The 17,811-nt window shown below is 42.7% G+C and overlaps 1 protein-coding gene across 1 annotated transcript in view; it reads left to right on the forward strand.

The window, feature by feature from the left end:
- Positions 1-5,855: 5,855 nt before the first annotated feature.
- LOC308271011 (disks large-associated protein 5-like) overlaps positions 5,856-17,811 on the forward strand; it is a gene marked incomplete at both ends in the record, with an annotated part of 48,285 nt that continues 36,329 nt past the window's right edge. Inside the window, 5 exons of the mRNA XM_080707145.1 lie at positions 5,856-6,090; positions 10,937-11,109; positions 14,000-14,062; positions 16,824-16,908; positions 17,491-17,604. Coding sequence (XP_080563271.1) covers positions 5,856-6,090; positions 10,937-11,109; positions 14,000-14,062; positions 16,824-16,908; positions 17,491-17,604 — 670 coding nt within the window. The remainder of the gene's footprint in view (positions 6,091-10,936; positions 11,110-13,999; positions 14,063-16,823; positions 16,909-17,490; positions 17,605-17,811) is intronic.

The following is a 17,811-nucleotide window of genomic DNA, read 5'->3' on the forward strand; positions in this document are numbered from 1 at the left end:
CCACCTGTGAATTTATCAAATTAAATCAGTAACACATGGACTCCTGGGTGCGTTGACCCCATATCAGAAAAAACAGGCCCATTGAGTTTAGGAACACACCAGACATAACACCCTTACCTGAGCCCCATAAAAGGAGGAGCACCCCAAAACTGAACATGTAGGCCCCTGACCCCATCATCTGGTTACTCATCACCAGCCATGCCCAGGAAAATTGTCACAATGATAAACCTCACGTACCTCCTATTCTCTGTCCTGTCCTTTGGCTCAGCGTGGTTTCACCTGCCTGCAACCACCCCCAGGAGACCCACGCAAGCTGGCAGACATTCCAGCTGTCACTGCAGTAAGTACTCTGAAACTGCTGTCCGTTTGTCTGGACCCTTGAGCCCTGGCCTTGACTCTGCCTCTGCAGGACTGGCTCCTGAAATCTCTTACCTGCCGACCAACTGTGACTTGGCATCATATCTGCTCTCTGCCTTGCTCTTGTCAAAGTCCCCTGAACCCCCGTGCAGCTTTAACCCTTTCTTTGCCTTTCTGTAGCCTGCATATATCATTGTATAAGGTGTGAATTGTGATTTAAGTATGATACATGCTAGAAATTAAGATTGGAATAAAAACTTGAAATTGCCTTGGTCATGACACTAAGTGAGAGACGACTGCCTAGTTGAAGCACAACAAAAAATGGTTATGCTTGCCAGGCATGGTGGTGCTTGCTTGGAGGTACTTGGGAGGCTGAGATACAGGATTGCAGGTTGGCGAATAGCTTCAGCAAGAAAGTGGTGGCACTTAGGAATTTAACAAATTTATTGTTATTCAACAAAATTCTGAGCAGGTGTGGTGGTGCATGGCTATAACGCCAGTACTTGGGGTACTGAGACAGGAAGATTGCAGGTTTGAGGCCAGCCTTAGCAAATTAGTGAGGCCCTCAGCAATTTATCAAAACTCTTTAAAAAAAAAAGAATTGGGACATATCTCAAAGATATAATGCCCCCTAGATTCATCCCTGTACCATTAAAAAGTGGTAGCCGAATCACGACTCAAACCCAAGTCTTTTAAACTTCCTGTCTAGAAACATAGCACATTTTAATACTGAATTGAGAATGGGAAGAAGGTAGGTTTTGAATCAAATACAGTTTAAAATGACCACTTTGCTTAAGGGATATAGCTTGTTTGTAGAGCTCATGCTTAGTATGGTGAGGTGCTGCTCTGCTATTGTTTTGTTGAGACAGGGTCTAACTAAATTGCACAGGATGTTCTTGAGCTTGCCATCCTTCTTTTCAGCCTCCCAAGTAGCTAGGATTATAGGCCTGTACCACCTTGCCTGTCTTCTTTCTCTCACTTTTTTTTTTTTTAAGTTGGGGTCTACATTGCTATGATGAGCAAGCTATGCCATTAACATAGACCAAGCAGTGTTTGTGTCTTTCCACAATGCTTTTTACACTGAGATTGCAGATTACATGTGCCACCAAGCCCGAACTTTAAAATGTAAAAAATAAAATATATACCAGCAGGTATGGCAGCCCACACCTGTAATCTAGCAACTCTGAAGGCACAAATTCGAGGCCTGCCTGGGCAATTTAGAGACCTTGTACCAGGGGGGGGAAAAAAAATTAAAAGGTTGGGATGTAGCTCAGTGGTCGACCATCTGAACAGACATGAGGCCCTGGGTTCCATGCATAGCACCGAAAAAAAAAAAAAAAAAAAGAGGATGGGGGGAGAAAAAGAAAGGTCCCAGTAAGATCGGCTGGATTTTTGTGGCTAAACAAGGATACTGAGTCGCCCTGCACACTGGGTCCCCTAGGCGCTGACCCTCGGTGGCACCCTAGCCTAGATCTCTTCCTCTTCCCGGAGGTTCCGGGAGCTCAGAGCCGCTAGGTCACGGCCGGGAAGCCCAGATCCCCGCTGACCGCCGGGGTCCCCCCTACTCCGCCCAGCGCCCTGCGGCGCGGTCCCGCCTTTTCCCCGGCACACCCAATCATTCGAACCATCTCCTCGCTTGTCAATCAATTCAAATGTTGCGAGGAGCGCACCTATCGCGACCCTCGTCGGGGGGAAGGGGCGGGCACTATCACGGAAGTTTTGGATAAAGTCCCTCCAATCAGAGGCTCGATGCGTGCGGGAGGTTTGAATTTTGCGCAGGGCCGGATTGTAGGCTTTTTTTTGCTCCGGAGGCGACCGAAGTCGTCCGGAAACCGAGCATTCCTTTACTTTTAGTTCTGCTGAGGTTTCCCAGAAGAAGGTGCCGCAGGTAGGTGAGGGTGGCGGCGGGGAGGACGCCGGCCCGCTTCGGGGACGGCGTGAGCAGCGGGGAGGCTGCGGGGTCCGCGTCGCCCGCCCTCCCGCCTGAGGGCGCGGAGCTGCGAGGTGCCAGTGTGTGTTGCTCTCGCTTCACTGCCGGGGCTTGATTGGCCTCGGTGGCACCGGGCTTCCCGTGCGGGACGTTTGGCATCTCTGCTGTTGACACTGGATTCCAGTCGCTCCTCCCAGACTCGGTGACGACGAAAAACACCCAGTGGCGAAGGTCCGAGCAAGCCCGAGCATCGCATTTAGACTTTCAAGGGGGAAGGAACTCCTGGCAGCAGAAGAACTTAGATGTACGTGTGTGAGAGCCAGGTTGCCTGGCGTGGGATCCACCACCCAAGCCAGATGCGGGCAGTTGATGTGCCCCATCTCTACAATGACAGTAATAGTAAGCCGCTTTTTAGGGTTTCTGGGAACATTAAGTATGCCTTTAGTGTTATTTCTCTCCTCTATTTTATTAAAGTAATAGCCGAGCGTGGTGGCAGGCGCCTGCAATCCCAATACCTGGGAGGCGGAGACCCGAGGGTCTCAGGGTCAAGGCAACTTAGCTAGACACTGTTTCAAAGTAAAAAAAAAAAAAAAAAAAAAAGGCTGGTTGTGTAGGTCGGAGGTAGAATGCCCCAGGGTCAATCACCTGTGCCATCAACAACAACAACGCTGGGCGTGGTGGCGCACGCTTGTAATCCCCGCGCTTGGGAGGCTGAGACAGGTGATCCTGTTCGAAGCCAGCCTCAAGCTACTTAGTGAGGCTCTCAGCAACTTAGTGAGACCCTGTTTCCAAATAAAAATATAAAATAGGTCTGAGAGTATAGCCCAGAGGTAGAAGGCCTCTGGGTTCCACCTCCAGTACCACCAAAAAAAAAAAAAAAGCTTGCAGATAAGCCAGGTGTGGTGGCGCACGCTTGTAATCCCCGCGCTTGGGAGGCTGAGACAGGTGATCCTGTTCGCAGCCAGCCTCAAGCTACTTAGTGAGGCTCTCAGCAACTTAGTGAGACCCTGTTTCCAAATAAAAATATAAAATAGGTCTGAGAGTATAGCCCAGAGGTAGAAGGCCTCTGGGTTCCACCTCCAGTACCACCAAAAAAAAAAAAAAAAGCTTTCAGATAAGCCAGGTGTGGTGGCTCACGCTTATAATCCCCGAGCTTGGGAGGCAGAGTTCAAAGCCTTGCTGGTTTAGGAGACCCTGTTTCCAAATAAAAGAGCATAAAATAGGTCTGGGAGTGTAGCCTGGAAGTAGAAGGGTTTCCAGGAACCCCAGTACCACCACCAAAAAAAAAAGCTTTCAGATAGAACCTGGTGGAGCTTTATGGAGGGCAGTGTGTCTGAAGAGGGCATGGAAGCTCCACACTAATTTATACATACCTTATCCTGTCCATCTCTTCATATGTATCCTTTATCACATGCTTTATAATAAAGCGGTAGTTGCGAGTAAGCATTTCCCTGGGTTCTGTGAGTTGCTATAACAAATTAGTTCAATATGAGGAGAGGGCATGGGCACCCTGATATATAGCTGAGAAGTCAGTAGCACGGGTAAAACAACCTGGGGCTGGCAGTTGGCACTGGATGTGGAGAGCAGTCTTGTGGGACTGAGCCCTTAATCTGTGGGATCTGACATCATCTCAAGGTTGATAGGATCAAAATTGGATTATTTGTCTGATAATCAGAAGTTTGAGAGAACTGGGGATATAGCTCAGTGATACACTTGTCTACTTGTCTAGTGTGCACAGAGCGCTGGATCCAATCTCCAGTATCACAAAACAAAAATCAGAAATTCTTGTGTTTGAGAATATAGAGGTAGAATCTTAGTTTATGTTCTGGAGTGCCTGTCACTTTTTTACAAGCTGGGCGCGGTGGTTCTTGCTTGTAATCCTAGTATTTGGGAGGCTGAGACAGGAGGATGGCAGGTTTGCAGCCAGCCTCAGCTACATAGGCCCTCTGCAACTTAGACCATGTTTCAAAATAAAGAATAAGCCGGGTGTGGTGGCGCACGCTTGTAATCCCCTCGCTTGGGAGGCAGAGACAGGAGGATCGTGCTTGCGCTGCTGGTTTGGAGCCAGCCTCGCTGGCTTAAGAGACCCTGTTTCCAAATAAAAAAATATAAAATAGGTCTGGGAGTGTAGCCCAGAAGTAGAAGGGCTTCCAGGAACCCCAGTACCACACACACAAAAAAAATAATAAAAAATAAGGCTGAGAGTATTATTCGGAGGCAGAATGCCCCTGGTCCATACCTGGTACCACAAAAAAAAAAAAAAAAGAAAGAAAGAAAAGAAAAGAAAAAAGGAGAAGAAGAAGGAGAAGAAGGAGAAGAAGAAGAAGGAGAAGAGGAAGAAGGAGAAGAAGAAGAAGAACAACAACAACAACAACAAGGCTTCCTGCATTTATCACTGGAGGAAGGTTAAAGAAACTGCTTTGTATACAGTTGTTTTTTTTCTTATTTTTACCTTTCCTTCTTCCAGTGTTCTTTATGGTAAATTTGGCCATATTCTAGGCTGTAGTTTTTCTAGGTTTCATCTGTTAAATAAGTTTCTATTTAGAACTCACAGTAGGTTATACCATCTTGTCCTTTGAAAACCCCTTTTCCGGTATTCATTGTCTCACATTTGTTCCTTGTGTATGTTAAGATTTTTTTATTTTAAAAGCTCTCAAGAAGCTGAACTGCAATCTTAATGTGTGTGTGTGTGTGTGTGTGTGTGTGTGTGTGTGTGTGTAACCCAGGGGTGGAACCCAGGGGCATTCTACCTCTGAGCTATACCCCCAACCCTATTTTATCCTTTTATTTGGAAACAAGGTCTCACTGAGTTGTGAGAGCCTAAGTTGCTGAGGCTGGCTACAAACCTATAATCCTCCTGTCTCAGCCTTAGTCTAGGTGCTGGAATTACAGGCGTGCACCACCATGCCCAACTTAATTTTTTTAATAATAAAAAGATGGAAAGCTATACAACTTCAAAATCTTTAAAGTTACAACTAGTATATACAAGAGATTCAAGTTAGCTGGGAACAGCGGTGCACATTTGTAATTCCAGTACTTGGGAGGCTGAGACAGGAGGATCACAGGTTCATGGCCAGCCTTAGCTACTTAGTGAGGCCCTCTGCAACTCAGTGAGACCCTGTTTCAAAATAAAGAATAAAAATTAGGGCTGGGCTTGTAGCTTGGAAGTAGAATGCCTCTGGGTTCCATCCCCAGTAACGCAATAAAGAAAGAAAGAAAGAAAGAAAGAAAGAAAGAAAGAAAGAAAGAAAGAAAGAAAGAAAGAAAGAAAGAAAAAGAAAGAAAGAAAGAAAGAAAAAATAAAGCCGGGCACAGTGGCGTAAGCTTGTAATCTCAGTGCTTGGGAGGCTGAGACAGGAGGATCGCACAGGTTCAAAGCCAGCCTCAGTTATTTAGTGAGGCTCTCAGCAACTTAGTTGAGACCCTGTTTCCAAATAAAGTATAAAATAGGTCTGGTAATATAGCACAGAGGTAGAAGAGCCCCTGGGTTCCACCCCCAGTACCACAAAAAAAAAAAGAAAAAAAAAATCCATGTAAGTTGGTTTCTATCTTTTGTTTCCCTGACAGGATGTCTTCCTCAGGTTTACCCATTCGTCACAGAAAAGATTTAAGTACTGAAATGATAAGAACTAAAATTGCCCATAGGAAATCATTGTCTCAGAAAGAAAACAGACATAAGGAATATGAACGGAATAGACATTTTGGTTTGAAAGATGTCAGTATTCCAACCTTGGAAAGTAGGCTTGTTGAATTAGATGAGACATCTCAAGAGCTTGTTCCAGAAAAGGCCAGTATCAAGCCAAGTAAGTAAAGTTCTTTAAGTGCTTTTAAGAGTAAGTAAAAGTTGATTTCATGCCTATGGGGGGCAGGGGAGACTGGCCAGAAAAATAAAATTTTGAAATATCATTCTAAATAACTGATATTTTCTACAACTAAATCCTGACCATTTAAGGACAGGACTGACGGGGCAAGGTGGCACATGCCTGTAATCCCAGTACTTGGGAAGCTGAGGCAGGAGGATCACAGGTTTGAGGCCAAAAGTAAAATAATCTTTAAAAATAAAGGCTGTAAGGGAATTCACCTATGGGATATTGTGGCATTTTATTTATATTGTCTTAGAGGAAGCCTAAAGTCTTTACTTTTGGAGCTTGTGTAAGTTTTGACAAGATAAATTGATAAGCATTAAAATAGAATGATTAAATAATCTTTGAAATAAAAATACTCTGCTAATGGAAACATTACTTAGAGAAAAGAGCCAAGGAAACGCCGGGCGTAGTGGCGCACGCTTATAATCCCCTAGCTTGGGAGGCGGAGACGGGAGGATCGCTCAGGTTCGAAGCCAGCCTCGTGCGCTGGCTTAGGAGACGCTGTTTCCAAATAAAAATGTAAAAATAGGTCTGGGAGTGTAGCCCGGAGATAGAAGGGCTTCCAGGAACCCCAGTACCACCAAAAAAAAAAAAAAAAGAAGAAGAAGAAAGAAAAAAAGAAAAGAGCCAAGAATTCATCCTTGCAGTTTGCCCAAAAGGAATTTTGGCAATTAGAGTTGTAATCTCAGTAATCGGGAGACTGAACCTGGAGGATTTCAGGTTCCAGATAGAGTCAGCAGTTTATTGAGACTCTCAGCAATCTAGTGAGACCTTGTTTCAGAAGAAAAATAAAAAAAGGACTGGGGGTATAGCTCAGAAATCAAATGTCCCTGTGTTCAATCCCTGGTACTACAAAAAAGAAAAGAAGAAACAGCTAAAGAAAAAGGAATAATTTCAGAAAGATGAAAATAAAGTATCTTAGAAGGCAAGGAACATACAGGGAAGGAGGAAAAATGAGCAATGGCTTTTGCATTTAACCAAGAGTCACATCTATTGTTTATAGAGCAGGCATTAGGAGCTGGCATGATTTTGATAAGAGAATTAGAACTGTTGAAGATTTTGTTTTTGCTTTTGATAGGAGTGATTTGCTTTTGATATTAGTGTGTGAAGGTCAAAAGAAGTGGGCTGGTAGTCTAGGCGAAAGGAGAGAAAATAAATCTTAGGTTTTGGGAGGAAATGAAAAAGTGATATAGAATGCCTTGAAAGAGCCACTTTTTTTTTTTTTGTGCCTGTAAACAAAAGTTATGGAGTAGTTATTTACTAAATTGTAAAAGACTGAGGAATGGTTTTGGGTGGTGTGGTAAAATTAAGAGTTCAGATTTCGGACATGTTTAGTTTATGGTGCCTACTGGACATATAAGGGAAGATGATGAAAGCTAATTGGATACACAGGATGAGTTAGGGGGAGTCTGAGCTGGAGATAGGAATTCCGGAGGTGTTGACTGTAACCTGTTGTTTGAAGCTCTAAGACTATGTGATTATCCAGATTTCGGGTATGGAGAAAATAGAGAAAAGAGTGGAGCGCTTTAATATTTGGAGCCCGGATGTGAGGGGAAACTAGCAAAGAACTGGTGATCGAGGCTATTTTCTAGCCTTGGTCTATGAAGGACATCCTTCTCCAAAGAAATATTTTTTCTTATTTTGTGGTACCTGGGATTGAACCCAGCGCTTTGTGCATAACAGGTAAACATTCTATTGCTGAGCTATATGCTGAGCCTCCAAAATAAATTTTTTTTCATAGTACTGGAGATTGAATGCCAGGATGTCCTACCGCTGAGCTACCCCCAGCACTTCTTTTTCTATTTTGAAACAGTCTTGCTAAGTTGTTTAATGTGGCCTCAAACCTATGATCCTCCTGTCTCTGTCTCCCAAGTACTGGGATTACAGGTTTGTGCCACGAGCAAGAATCTTTAAGGCTTGTTGCTTATAGGGAAAGACAGGTGAAGTGGTTCTTTCCACAGTTATAGTTCAAGTGATTCTACTTGAAATGATTGGTACATTAATTTAGTATATTTTGAGATGTCATATCCTTAGCTCCTTCAGTAGGACAACTGACTTTTTTGTCAGTAAGACAATGGCATGAAAAGAAGGGTAGGGAGGAGGATTTGTTTATATGAAAAAAATCCAAGACATGGTGGGCACCAAGTACTCTGTGCATGTGTGACATTGTCAACATGATTTACATTATGATGTGAGACTAATCCGCCAATGAAAGCAAAAAAAATAAGACATCCAAGTAAAATGTAGATCTTCCTTGGCTCCTGATCAGTTCTTTTAAACTGATGGTTTATTTTATTTTATATGTATTTTTTGCGGGTCTGGAGATGGAATCCAGGGGCATTCCACCTCCGAGCTACACCCACTGCCCTATTTTTTATTTATTTTGAAACCGGGTCTCGCTGAGTTGCAGAGGGCCTCACTAAGTAGCTGAGGCTGTCCACGAACCGTGATCCTCCGGTCTCAGCCTCCCGTATGCTGGAATTACAAGCGTGTACCACCACGCCCTGCTAAACTGATGGTTTAAAAAGAGACCTTTTTTGAGGGGGAAGTGGCTGAGACCTCTTGAAACACAGAGGTAAGATTAAATCTGGGCTCTAATAGACAGTAGGAAATGACTGCTAATTTTGTTAGGTGTGATCATGGTATTGTAGTTATGAAAGGACATGTCTGTTTTTTCGAGAGGTATTCTAAATTACTTAGGGATGAAATCTTGTGAATAGAATAGAATAGAATTTGTTTCTTAAAAGAAAGTAAATGCAGCAATTTTTTTTTTTTTTGAGTTACTGAGGATTGAACCCAGAGGCATTCTACCTCTGAGCTATACCCCAGTTCTATTTTTTATTCTTTATTTTGAAACAGGGCCTCACTAAGTAGTTGTGGCTGAGCTGGAGGAATCTGTGATCCTCCTGTCTCAGCCGCCCAAGTATTGGAATTACAAGCATGTGCCATCATGCCTGGCTCAGCAAAATAGTCTTAATTATTAAATCTAAGTGATGGCCAGGCCTGGTGGTGCATACTTATAATCTCAGCGCTTAAAAGGCTGAGACAGGAGGATTACACAGGTTCAAAGCCAGTCTCAGCTACTTAGTGAGGCTGTCAGCAACTTAGTGAGACCTTGTTTGCAAATAAAATGTAAAATAGGTCTGCGAGTATAGCCTGGAGGTAGAAAAGCCCCTGGGTACCGTACATACACAAAAATAAATAAATAAATAAATCTATGTGACGGATGAATACAGGTTCATTATGTTCTACTTGTGTTCATATTTCAAAATTGTCATAGTTTAGAATAAGGGGTGGATGTAAGGAGAACTGGAAATGGAGATAGAGATAGCTCAAAGTGTTTAGACTTAAACTGAACTAGACAGAGAAGCATTAGCTAGGTGAGGTTGTGGGTGGGGGGATACTACTGCATGTCTGTTACACCAGGATGGTAACAGTTCAGTAGAGAGTGAGAAGCTACCTGCTAGAAGAATGCCCTTGAAGTGAGAAGGAATTGGATTTTCTCTTATTATAAAATAACACTTATAAATGTAGTAATTATCCCAAAACATGGTGGTTTAAAACAACAGTATTTATTATTACACAGAATTTTTGTGGGACAATCATTTGAGTGCAGCTTAGTTAGGTGGTTCTGAAGGTAGCATGAAGATGTCCTCTAGAGATCAATTTGAAGGCTTGCCTGAGATTGGAGGGCATGCTTCCATGATGCCGGACTCACAGGACCAGCAAGGTGATGCAGCTTCTCTTAGGAGGCCTTAGTTTTTTGTCACATGAACATCTCCGTAGGGTTACCTGAGTCTTCTTCAGCTTCCACATAGCTGCTGGTTTCCCTTGGAGCCAGTGATCCAAGAGACAGCAAGGCAAAACCGTCTAATTTTGGAAATCATACTTCATCACTTTATATTCTTATAGACTATAGAGACCCACCTTGTTCCTTATGGGAGGGAACAGCACAAAGGCATGGCTACCAAGAGGTGAGACTAGAGGTCAGCTTGAAGGCTGGCTCTCACACAAGCTAACTAATTTTCAAGTGAAGAAGTTCAGGCCTAGCACATAGCCAGCAGTTAATAAATATTTGAACAAGTGAAGGCGCACAAGAGATAAAATCTTAAAAAAAACTGGAGGTTGAAATAATTTAGGGGCTAGATTATTAAGGAACTAACAAGTTATTAAAAGTACTAAAGCTGGGCCTGGTGTCACATACTTATAATCCTAGTTCTTGGGAGGCTGAGATAGGAAAATTGTAGGTTCAAGGCCAGCTTTAGCCACTTAGCGAGGCTCTTCACAATTTAGTGAGACCCTGTTTCAAAATAAATAAAGTATAAAAAATAGGGCTGGGAAGCTGGGCGTGGTGGCTCATGCTTGTAATCCCAGCATTCGGAAGGCTGAGACCTGGAGGATCGATCATGGTTCGCAGACAGCCTCAGCTACTTACTGAGGCCCTTTGCAACTCAGTGAGACCCGGTTTCAAAATAAAGAATATAAAATAGGGCAGGGGGTGTAGCTCGGAGGTAGAATGCACTGGGTTCCATCCCCAGACCCACAAAAAAAAAAAAAACAAAAATAGGGCTGGGGGTGTAGCTCGGAGGTAGAATGCCCCTGGGTTCAAAACATTGCCCTTTTATGCTAAGCATAGTGGTCCATACCAGTAATTCCAGTACTTGGGAAGCTGAGAAAGGAAAATTGCAGACTGAAAACCAGCTTCAGCAATTTAGTCCCTTAGCAACTTAGCGAAACCTGTTTTATTATCTGAAATGTTTTTTCTCACTGTTTTTTCCCTTAGGTGAACAACGAAAACAAATGCTCCAAAAATACAAAGAAGAAAAGCAACTTCGAAAACTGAAAGAACAAAGAGAGAAAGCTAAAAAGGAAATATTTAAAGTGGGTCTTTATAGACCTGATAAACCTTGGTTGTTTACCTCAAACCAGACTGCTATGAAAGCTGAGCCGAAAAAGGTAAATTCATGATCTTAAATTGATGTGTAGAGGAATAGTTCCTTTTATTTGAGATTTTTTTTCCTTTTCTTTTTTCTTTTCTTTCTTTCTTTCTTTTTTTTTGGTGTGTGTGTGCTACTGGGATGGAACCCAGGGGCATTCTACCTCCAAGCTACACCCCCAGCCCTATTATTCTTTATTTAGAAACAGGGTCTCACTGAGTTGCAAAGGGCCTCACTTAGTAGCTGAGGCTGTCCATGAACCGTAGTCCTCCTGTCTCAGCCTCCCAAATGCTGGGATTACAAGCATGTGTCACCACTCCTGGCTTGTTTGAGATTTCTTTGAGTTAAGTGACTAAAATAATCCCTTCTCTTTTAGTTCCCTTTATTAACTAGTTAACTAGTTGGTGAGAGGGAGGAATGACAAAAGTACATCAGAAGAATGCAAATCAATTTATATATGAGGATGATATGTAAATTGAGATAGGATTAAAAAGCTGGGTGTGGTGGCATGCCTATAATCCCAGTACTTGGGAGGCTGAGAGAGGAGGATCACAGGTTCAAGGACAGCCTCAGCAAGTAGTGAGACTCTCATCAACCTAGTGTGACCCTCTTTCAAAAATAAAAACTAGAACTGGAGGTATAGCTTGGGTAGATTGCCACGGGGTTCAATCCCCATTACCACAAAAAATAGATAAATAAATAGAGATAGGCTAATACTAGGAGAGCAGGTAGAGCCAGGCAAGCAATGTTGTGTAAAGGATTTTGTCCTGTAAGTTATGGGGAACAAAAGGAGATTTAGAAATGAAGAAGTGCCATTAGCAAATTGATAATTCAGAAAAGGTACCCTGTCCTTAAAGTCCTTCTGGTCTGGAAAGGAAGCATTTATAGGCGGACTATTTGTGAGGCTACTGGAACGGAACTTGTGAGCTGGGGCCAGGCTCAGTGGCACGGGCCTGTAATGTTGGTAACTTAGGAGACAGACAGGAGAATCCAAAGTTCAAGGAGAGCCCAGGCAATTTAGCGAGACTGTATCTTTTTATTTTTACTTTATTTTCTTGCAGTACTGGGGATGGAACCCAGGGGCATTCTGCCTCGAGCTGCACTTCCAGCCCTTTTCATTTGAGATATGGTCTTAAAACTGCGTGTGGTGGCCTAAGTTTGTAATCCCAGCATTCTGGAGGCTGACAGGAGGATCATGGTTCCCGGACAGCTTCAGCTACTTAGTGAAGCCCTCAACAACTTAGGCCCTGTTTCAAAATAAAGTATAAAAAGTGGTAGAGCACTCCTGTGTTCAATCCCCAGTACCAGATATAGTTGTGCTAAGTGGACTGGGGCAGTGGGTTTAAAAAGAAAACTGGTGTAAGACATCTTGCGAGAGATTTGACAGGACTGGTGACCGCATAAGTGATGAGTCATAAAGGAATTCAGGAGTCAGATAAGATGATTCTGTCCAGGTGCTGTGACAGTGCCTGCAATCCCAATACTTAAGAGACTGAGATAGGATTGCAGCTCTGAGGCCAGCCTCAGCAACTTAGCAAGGCCCTAAGCAACTTAGTGAGACCCTGTTTCAAAATAAAAAATAGGACTGGAGGTGCAGCTCAGGGGAAGAATGTCCCTGAGTTCAATTCAAATAAAAAAGTGATTTCTTGAACCAGGATTGGCGGCGCACACTTGTAATCCCTGTGCTTGGGAGGCGGAGACAGGAGGATCGTGCTGGTTCGAAGCCAGCCCCGCTGGCTTAAGAGACCCTGTTTCCAAAAATAAAGTATAAAATAGGTCTGGGAGTGTAGCCCGGAGGTAGAAGGGCTTCCAGGAACCCCAGTACCACAAAAAAAGAAAGAAAGAAAGTCATTTATTGAACCCAGGGGCATTCTACCTTCAACCTTGCTCCCACCCAGACCCTTTTAACATTATTATTATTATTTTGAAACATGCTCCTCATAAGTTACTGAGGCTGGCCTGCATCATGTCTCAACCTTCCAAATACTGGAATTATAGATGTGCACCACAAAACCTAGCTGAAGTTGTGTGTGTGTGTGTGTGTGTGTGTGTGTGTGTGTGTGTGTGTGGTGCTGGGGATTGAACCCAAGGGCATTCTGCTTCTGAGCGATACCCCCAGTCCTTTTTATTTTTTGTTTGTAAACAGGGTCTCTAAGTTGCTGAGGGTCTCACTATGTTGCTGAGGCTGTCCTCGAACCTGTGATCCTCCTGTTTCAGCCTCCCAAGTACTGGATTACCGGCATGCACAAACACACCCACCTAAAGATATCTTTTTATAAACAGAAAGCAAAACAGCCAGCCAGCGTGGTGGCCTCGAGAACCTCTGCAACTTAGTGAGACCCTGTTCACAATAAAGATAAAATAAGACTGGAAGTGTATCTCAGAGGTAGAACAGCCCTGGGTTCAATCCCTAGGACCACAAAAAAAGAAAAAACAAAGCTCCTCATACTCAGTACTCCTTTCCTCTACTCATCTTCTAGGCTGTTCATCTACCCCCTTCCCAGACAAATCTAACTAATCATATTAATGAGGATCATAATGCGAGAGAAGTTTTGAAGCTATTAACTTAAACCTAATTTTAATCAGTTAGAAGCAGAAAAAAATAGGAATTTAAGTTAGGAAGTACTTTTGGCCATAAATAATTAAGGATAAGATTAATTTTGAATTGGAAACTTCATTTCATAATGAGACACAGAAGTAAACTTTTGCCACTTCATTTTTTTAATATTTTGTTTGGAAACAGGGTCTCACTAAGTGGCTGAGAGCCTCACTAAGTAGCTGAGGCTGGCTTCGGACTTGTGCGATCCTCCTGTCTCAGCCTCCCAAGTACTGGGTTTACAAGTGTGCACCACCACGCCCAGCTTGTCAGTTCACTTTTTTAACTTGATTTTTTTTTTTATTCTTTGAAGGTCATTACATCTTCTGTGCAGATCACAAGATCAAAGGCCAAAGATCACACTGAGCCCACTAAGGTACAATTGGTAGTAGATAATTGTTACTAACGTTCACATTGTACTTTTTTTCTGAGAATAAGTAAATATGTTTTTAATATCTGATTCCAACACAGTGATTTCTTAATAGGTGCTGAAATTATTGTATGTGGTATAGTGACTTAGAGCAGTTTTTGGCTATATACTAAGGATATTTTCACTAAAAGTATTTTTGCCCAAATATTCTATGTGAGAGCCATAACCAAACTATCTTTTGTCACATTATGTTTATAAACTTCTGAGTCTTTGAAATATTGCTACAAATAGAAGTTTTGGGAGGTACTAAAATAAAATGGAGGGGGCAAGGAGGAAAATAGTATGACTTTATCCAGCAGAGAAGCTAAAATTCATATATGCAATAGATACTGAGTCACTACTATATTCCTGGTGCCTTTTTAGGTTCTGGGATATAGTAATGAACAAAACAAAATTCCTGGCATCATGAAGCTTACATATAAGAATGTCAGCTTGAAAATTATATATATATATATAATATCAGATGATTATAAATATTATGTACAAGACTAAGAAGGGAATTGGGGAATGCTAGAAGTAGGTGTGGGATAGAATTTTGATTAGAGCATTAAGGGAGAGGCTTATTGAGATTGTGGCATTTTGTTTATTTAGGTTTAGGATTTTTTTTTTTTTTTTTTTTTTTGTAAGTGAAAATGGAACCCAGGGCTGTTCTACTACCCAGCTATACCCCCAGTCCAGCCCCCGCCCTTATTTTTCTTGTGGTACTGGGGATGGAACTTAGGGGCATTCTACCTCTGAGCTACACCCCCACAATTATTTCATTCTTTGTTTTGAAGCAGAGTCTCACTAGGTTGCAGAGGGGCTCACAGATTGCTGAAGCTGGCTGCGATCCTGTGACCCTCCTGTCTCAGCTTCCCAAGTACTAGAATTACAAATGTGCACCACGAGGCTTGGCTCCTTTTTATTTTTTGTTTTAAAACAAGGTCTCGAGAGGTTGCTGAGAATCTCACTATTTTGCTGAGGCTAGTCTCAAACCTGTGATCCTCCTAACTCAATCCCCAAGTACTGGGATTACCGGCATCCACCATCAAGCCCAGCAAGATGGTGGCATTTTGAGTGAAGTCTAAAGAACTGAATGAGTGAACCATAGGAAAGTTGTCTATCCAGAAGAATTTTCTAGGCAAAATTCTAAGGTTTTGAAGAGCGAGTATGCCTGGTATATTTAAGGACTATCAGAAAGTTATATAGTTGCCGGGTGTGGTGGTGCACACTTGTAATCCCATTACTTGGGAGGCTGAGTCAAGTGGATTGCAGGTTTGAGACCAGCCTTAGCAACTCAGTGAGGCTCTCAGCAACTCAGCGAGGCTCTGTTTTAAAATAAAAAATAAAATTGGGCTGGGGTGTAGCTCAGAGATAGAATGCCTTGGGGTTTAATCTCTAGAATCACACATACATACACACAAAGGTTACAGTCAATTGTGTGTTCGTGTGTGTGTGTGTGTGTGTGTGTGTGTGTGTGTGTGAGACTGAGGATTGAATCTAGGGGAATTCTACCTTCAAGCTACATCTCTAGCTCTTTTTTGCAGTACCGGCAATTGAACCCAGGAGCATTCTACCTCCTAGCTACACCCCAGCCCTATTTTTTATTGTTTATTTTGAAACAGGGTCTCACTAAGTTGCAGAAGACCTCACTAAGTAGCCAAGGCTGGCTACGAACCTGTGATCTTCCTGTCTTAGCCTTCCAAGTACAGCATGCGCCACCATGTCTGGCTCCCCAGCTCTTTTTTAAATTGTTTTTCTTTTGTTTTTGTTTTTTCAGTACTGGAGACCTAGGGACATTCTCCCTCTGAGCCCTATACCCCTAGCTCTATTTTTTAATTTTTTGTTTTGTTTTTTGTTGTGTGTGGTGCTGGGGAATTAACCTATGTCTGAGATATACTCCTAGCTCTATTTTTTATTCCTTTTTTTTGGGGGGGGGGTACTGAGGTTCCTGGAAGCCCTTCTACGCGGCTGGCTTTGAACCTGCGCGATCCTCCTGTCTCTGCCTCCCAAGCGCGGGGATAACAAGCGTGCGCCACCACACCCGGCTTTTTTATTCTTTATTTTGAAACAGGGTCTCACTAATTTGTAGAGGACCACACTAAGTAGCTGAGGCTGGCCACAAACCTGCAATCCCCCTGTTGCAGTCTCCCAAGTACTGGGATTACAAGCATCTACCACTATGCCTGGCTTGTTTGTTTTGAAACAGGGTCTCCCTGAGTTGCTGACAGTCTTGATAAATTGCTAAGGCTGGCCTGGAACCTGTGTTCTTCTCATTTAAGTGAAGGAATTGAACCCAAGGGGCATTCTTCTTCCAAGCTTCACCTGCAGCCTTTTTTTATTTTCTGTTTTCAAACAGTCTATCTACTAAGTTGAGTACCTCACTGAGTTGCTGAGGCTATCCTTTAATCTGGGATCCTCCTGTCTCAGCCTCTCAGGTGTTGGGATTACAAGGGTATGTCACTACACCCAGCTAGTGGTAGCTGATGTATTTTTGGTAGCATAGGTTATTACCATTTTCTAAATTATTGGATTCTCAAAAAAGGATTTAAGGAAGTTTGCATAATGGAAAATTTTTCTTCATTTTATTTTGTTTGGGTTATTATATTTTTGCTGAGTAATTTTTACAATTGTCAGGATTCAGCTGAGGAATTATTTTATAGGTTAAAAATGTGATGGATTGATTCCTTTTGCAATGAAATCACATTGTACTTAATTTGTTAAATAGGTTGAGAATAGGAATAATGTCCGAGCAATCCAACCTTGTCAGAGACAAACTTCTGAAAAGAAATTATTGGACAAAGAGAAAAAAGGTAGGAATTTTAGCAATTGTTATTATTTTATTTTATTTATTTATTTATTTTTTCCTGCGGGTCTGGGGATGGAACCCAGGGGCATTCGACCTCCGAGCTACACCCCCTGCCCTATTTTTTTTCTTTTATTCTTTATTTTGAAACCAGGTCTCACTGAGTTGCAGAGGGCTTCACATAGTAGCTGAGGCTGTCCATGAACCACGATCCTCTGGTCTCAGCCTCCCAAATGCTGGGATTACAAGCGTGCATCACCTCGCCTGGCTTTAGCAATTATGAATATTTTTATTTATTTATATATTTTTTGTGGTACTGAGGATGGAACTCAAGGACATTCTACCTCTGAGCTACACCTTCAGCCCTATTTTTTACTCTTTATTTTGAAACGGTCTCACTAAGTTGCGGAGGGCCTCACTAAGTACTAGCTGAGGCTGGCCATGAACCACGATCCTCCGGTCTCAGCCTCCCAAATGCTGGGATTACAAGCGTGCAGCACCACGCCCAGCAGTTTTAGCAACTATTGATGCTACCACATTAATAGTTATCAGTGACAAGACCGTTTGATTACATTATTTTTCCCTGCAGTTGTGCATCCCGCTGTGCCAGCGTCGATGAGAATCACTCGATCAGCTACTCAAGCAGCAAAGCAGATTTCCAGAACAATCTCGTCTAACACAACGAGAAAGCCGGCCACAACAGGTACTGATGGGAAGAAGCATTGCTCCGGTAGTGACTCTACCAGATTTGTAGTCCTTGAGGTCTTTGTGTTTAGTTTTTAAAATCAGCATGTACTTCTTTGAGTAGGGAAGAAGGAAATGGGAAGTTCCAATCTGGGAGGTAGCTTCTGCGCTCTGAAATTCAGTGAGCAGATGGCGGGTGCTGGGAGGATGAAGCAGTGCTTTAGAA

Source organism: Muscardinus avellanarius (genome assembly GCF_963383645.1).
Source record: "Muscardinus avellanarius genome assembly, chromosome: 12".
Taxonomy (NCBI): Eukaryota; Metazoa; Chordata; class Mammalia; order Rodentia; family Gliridae; genus Muscardinus; species Muscardinus avellanarius.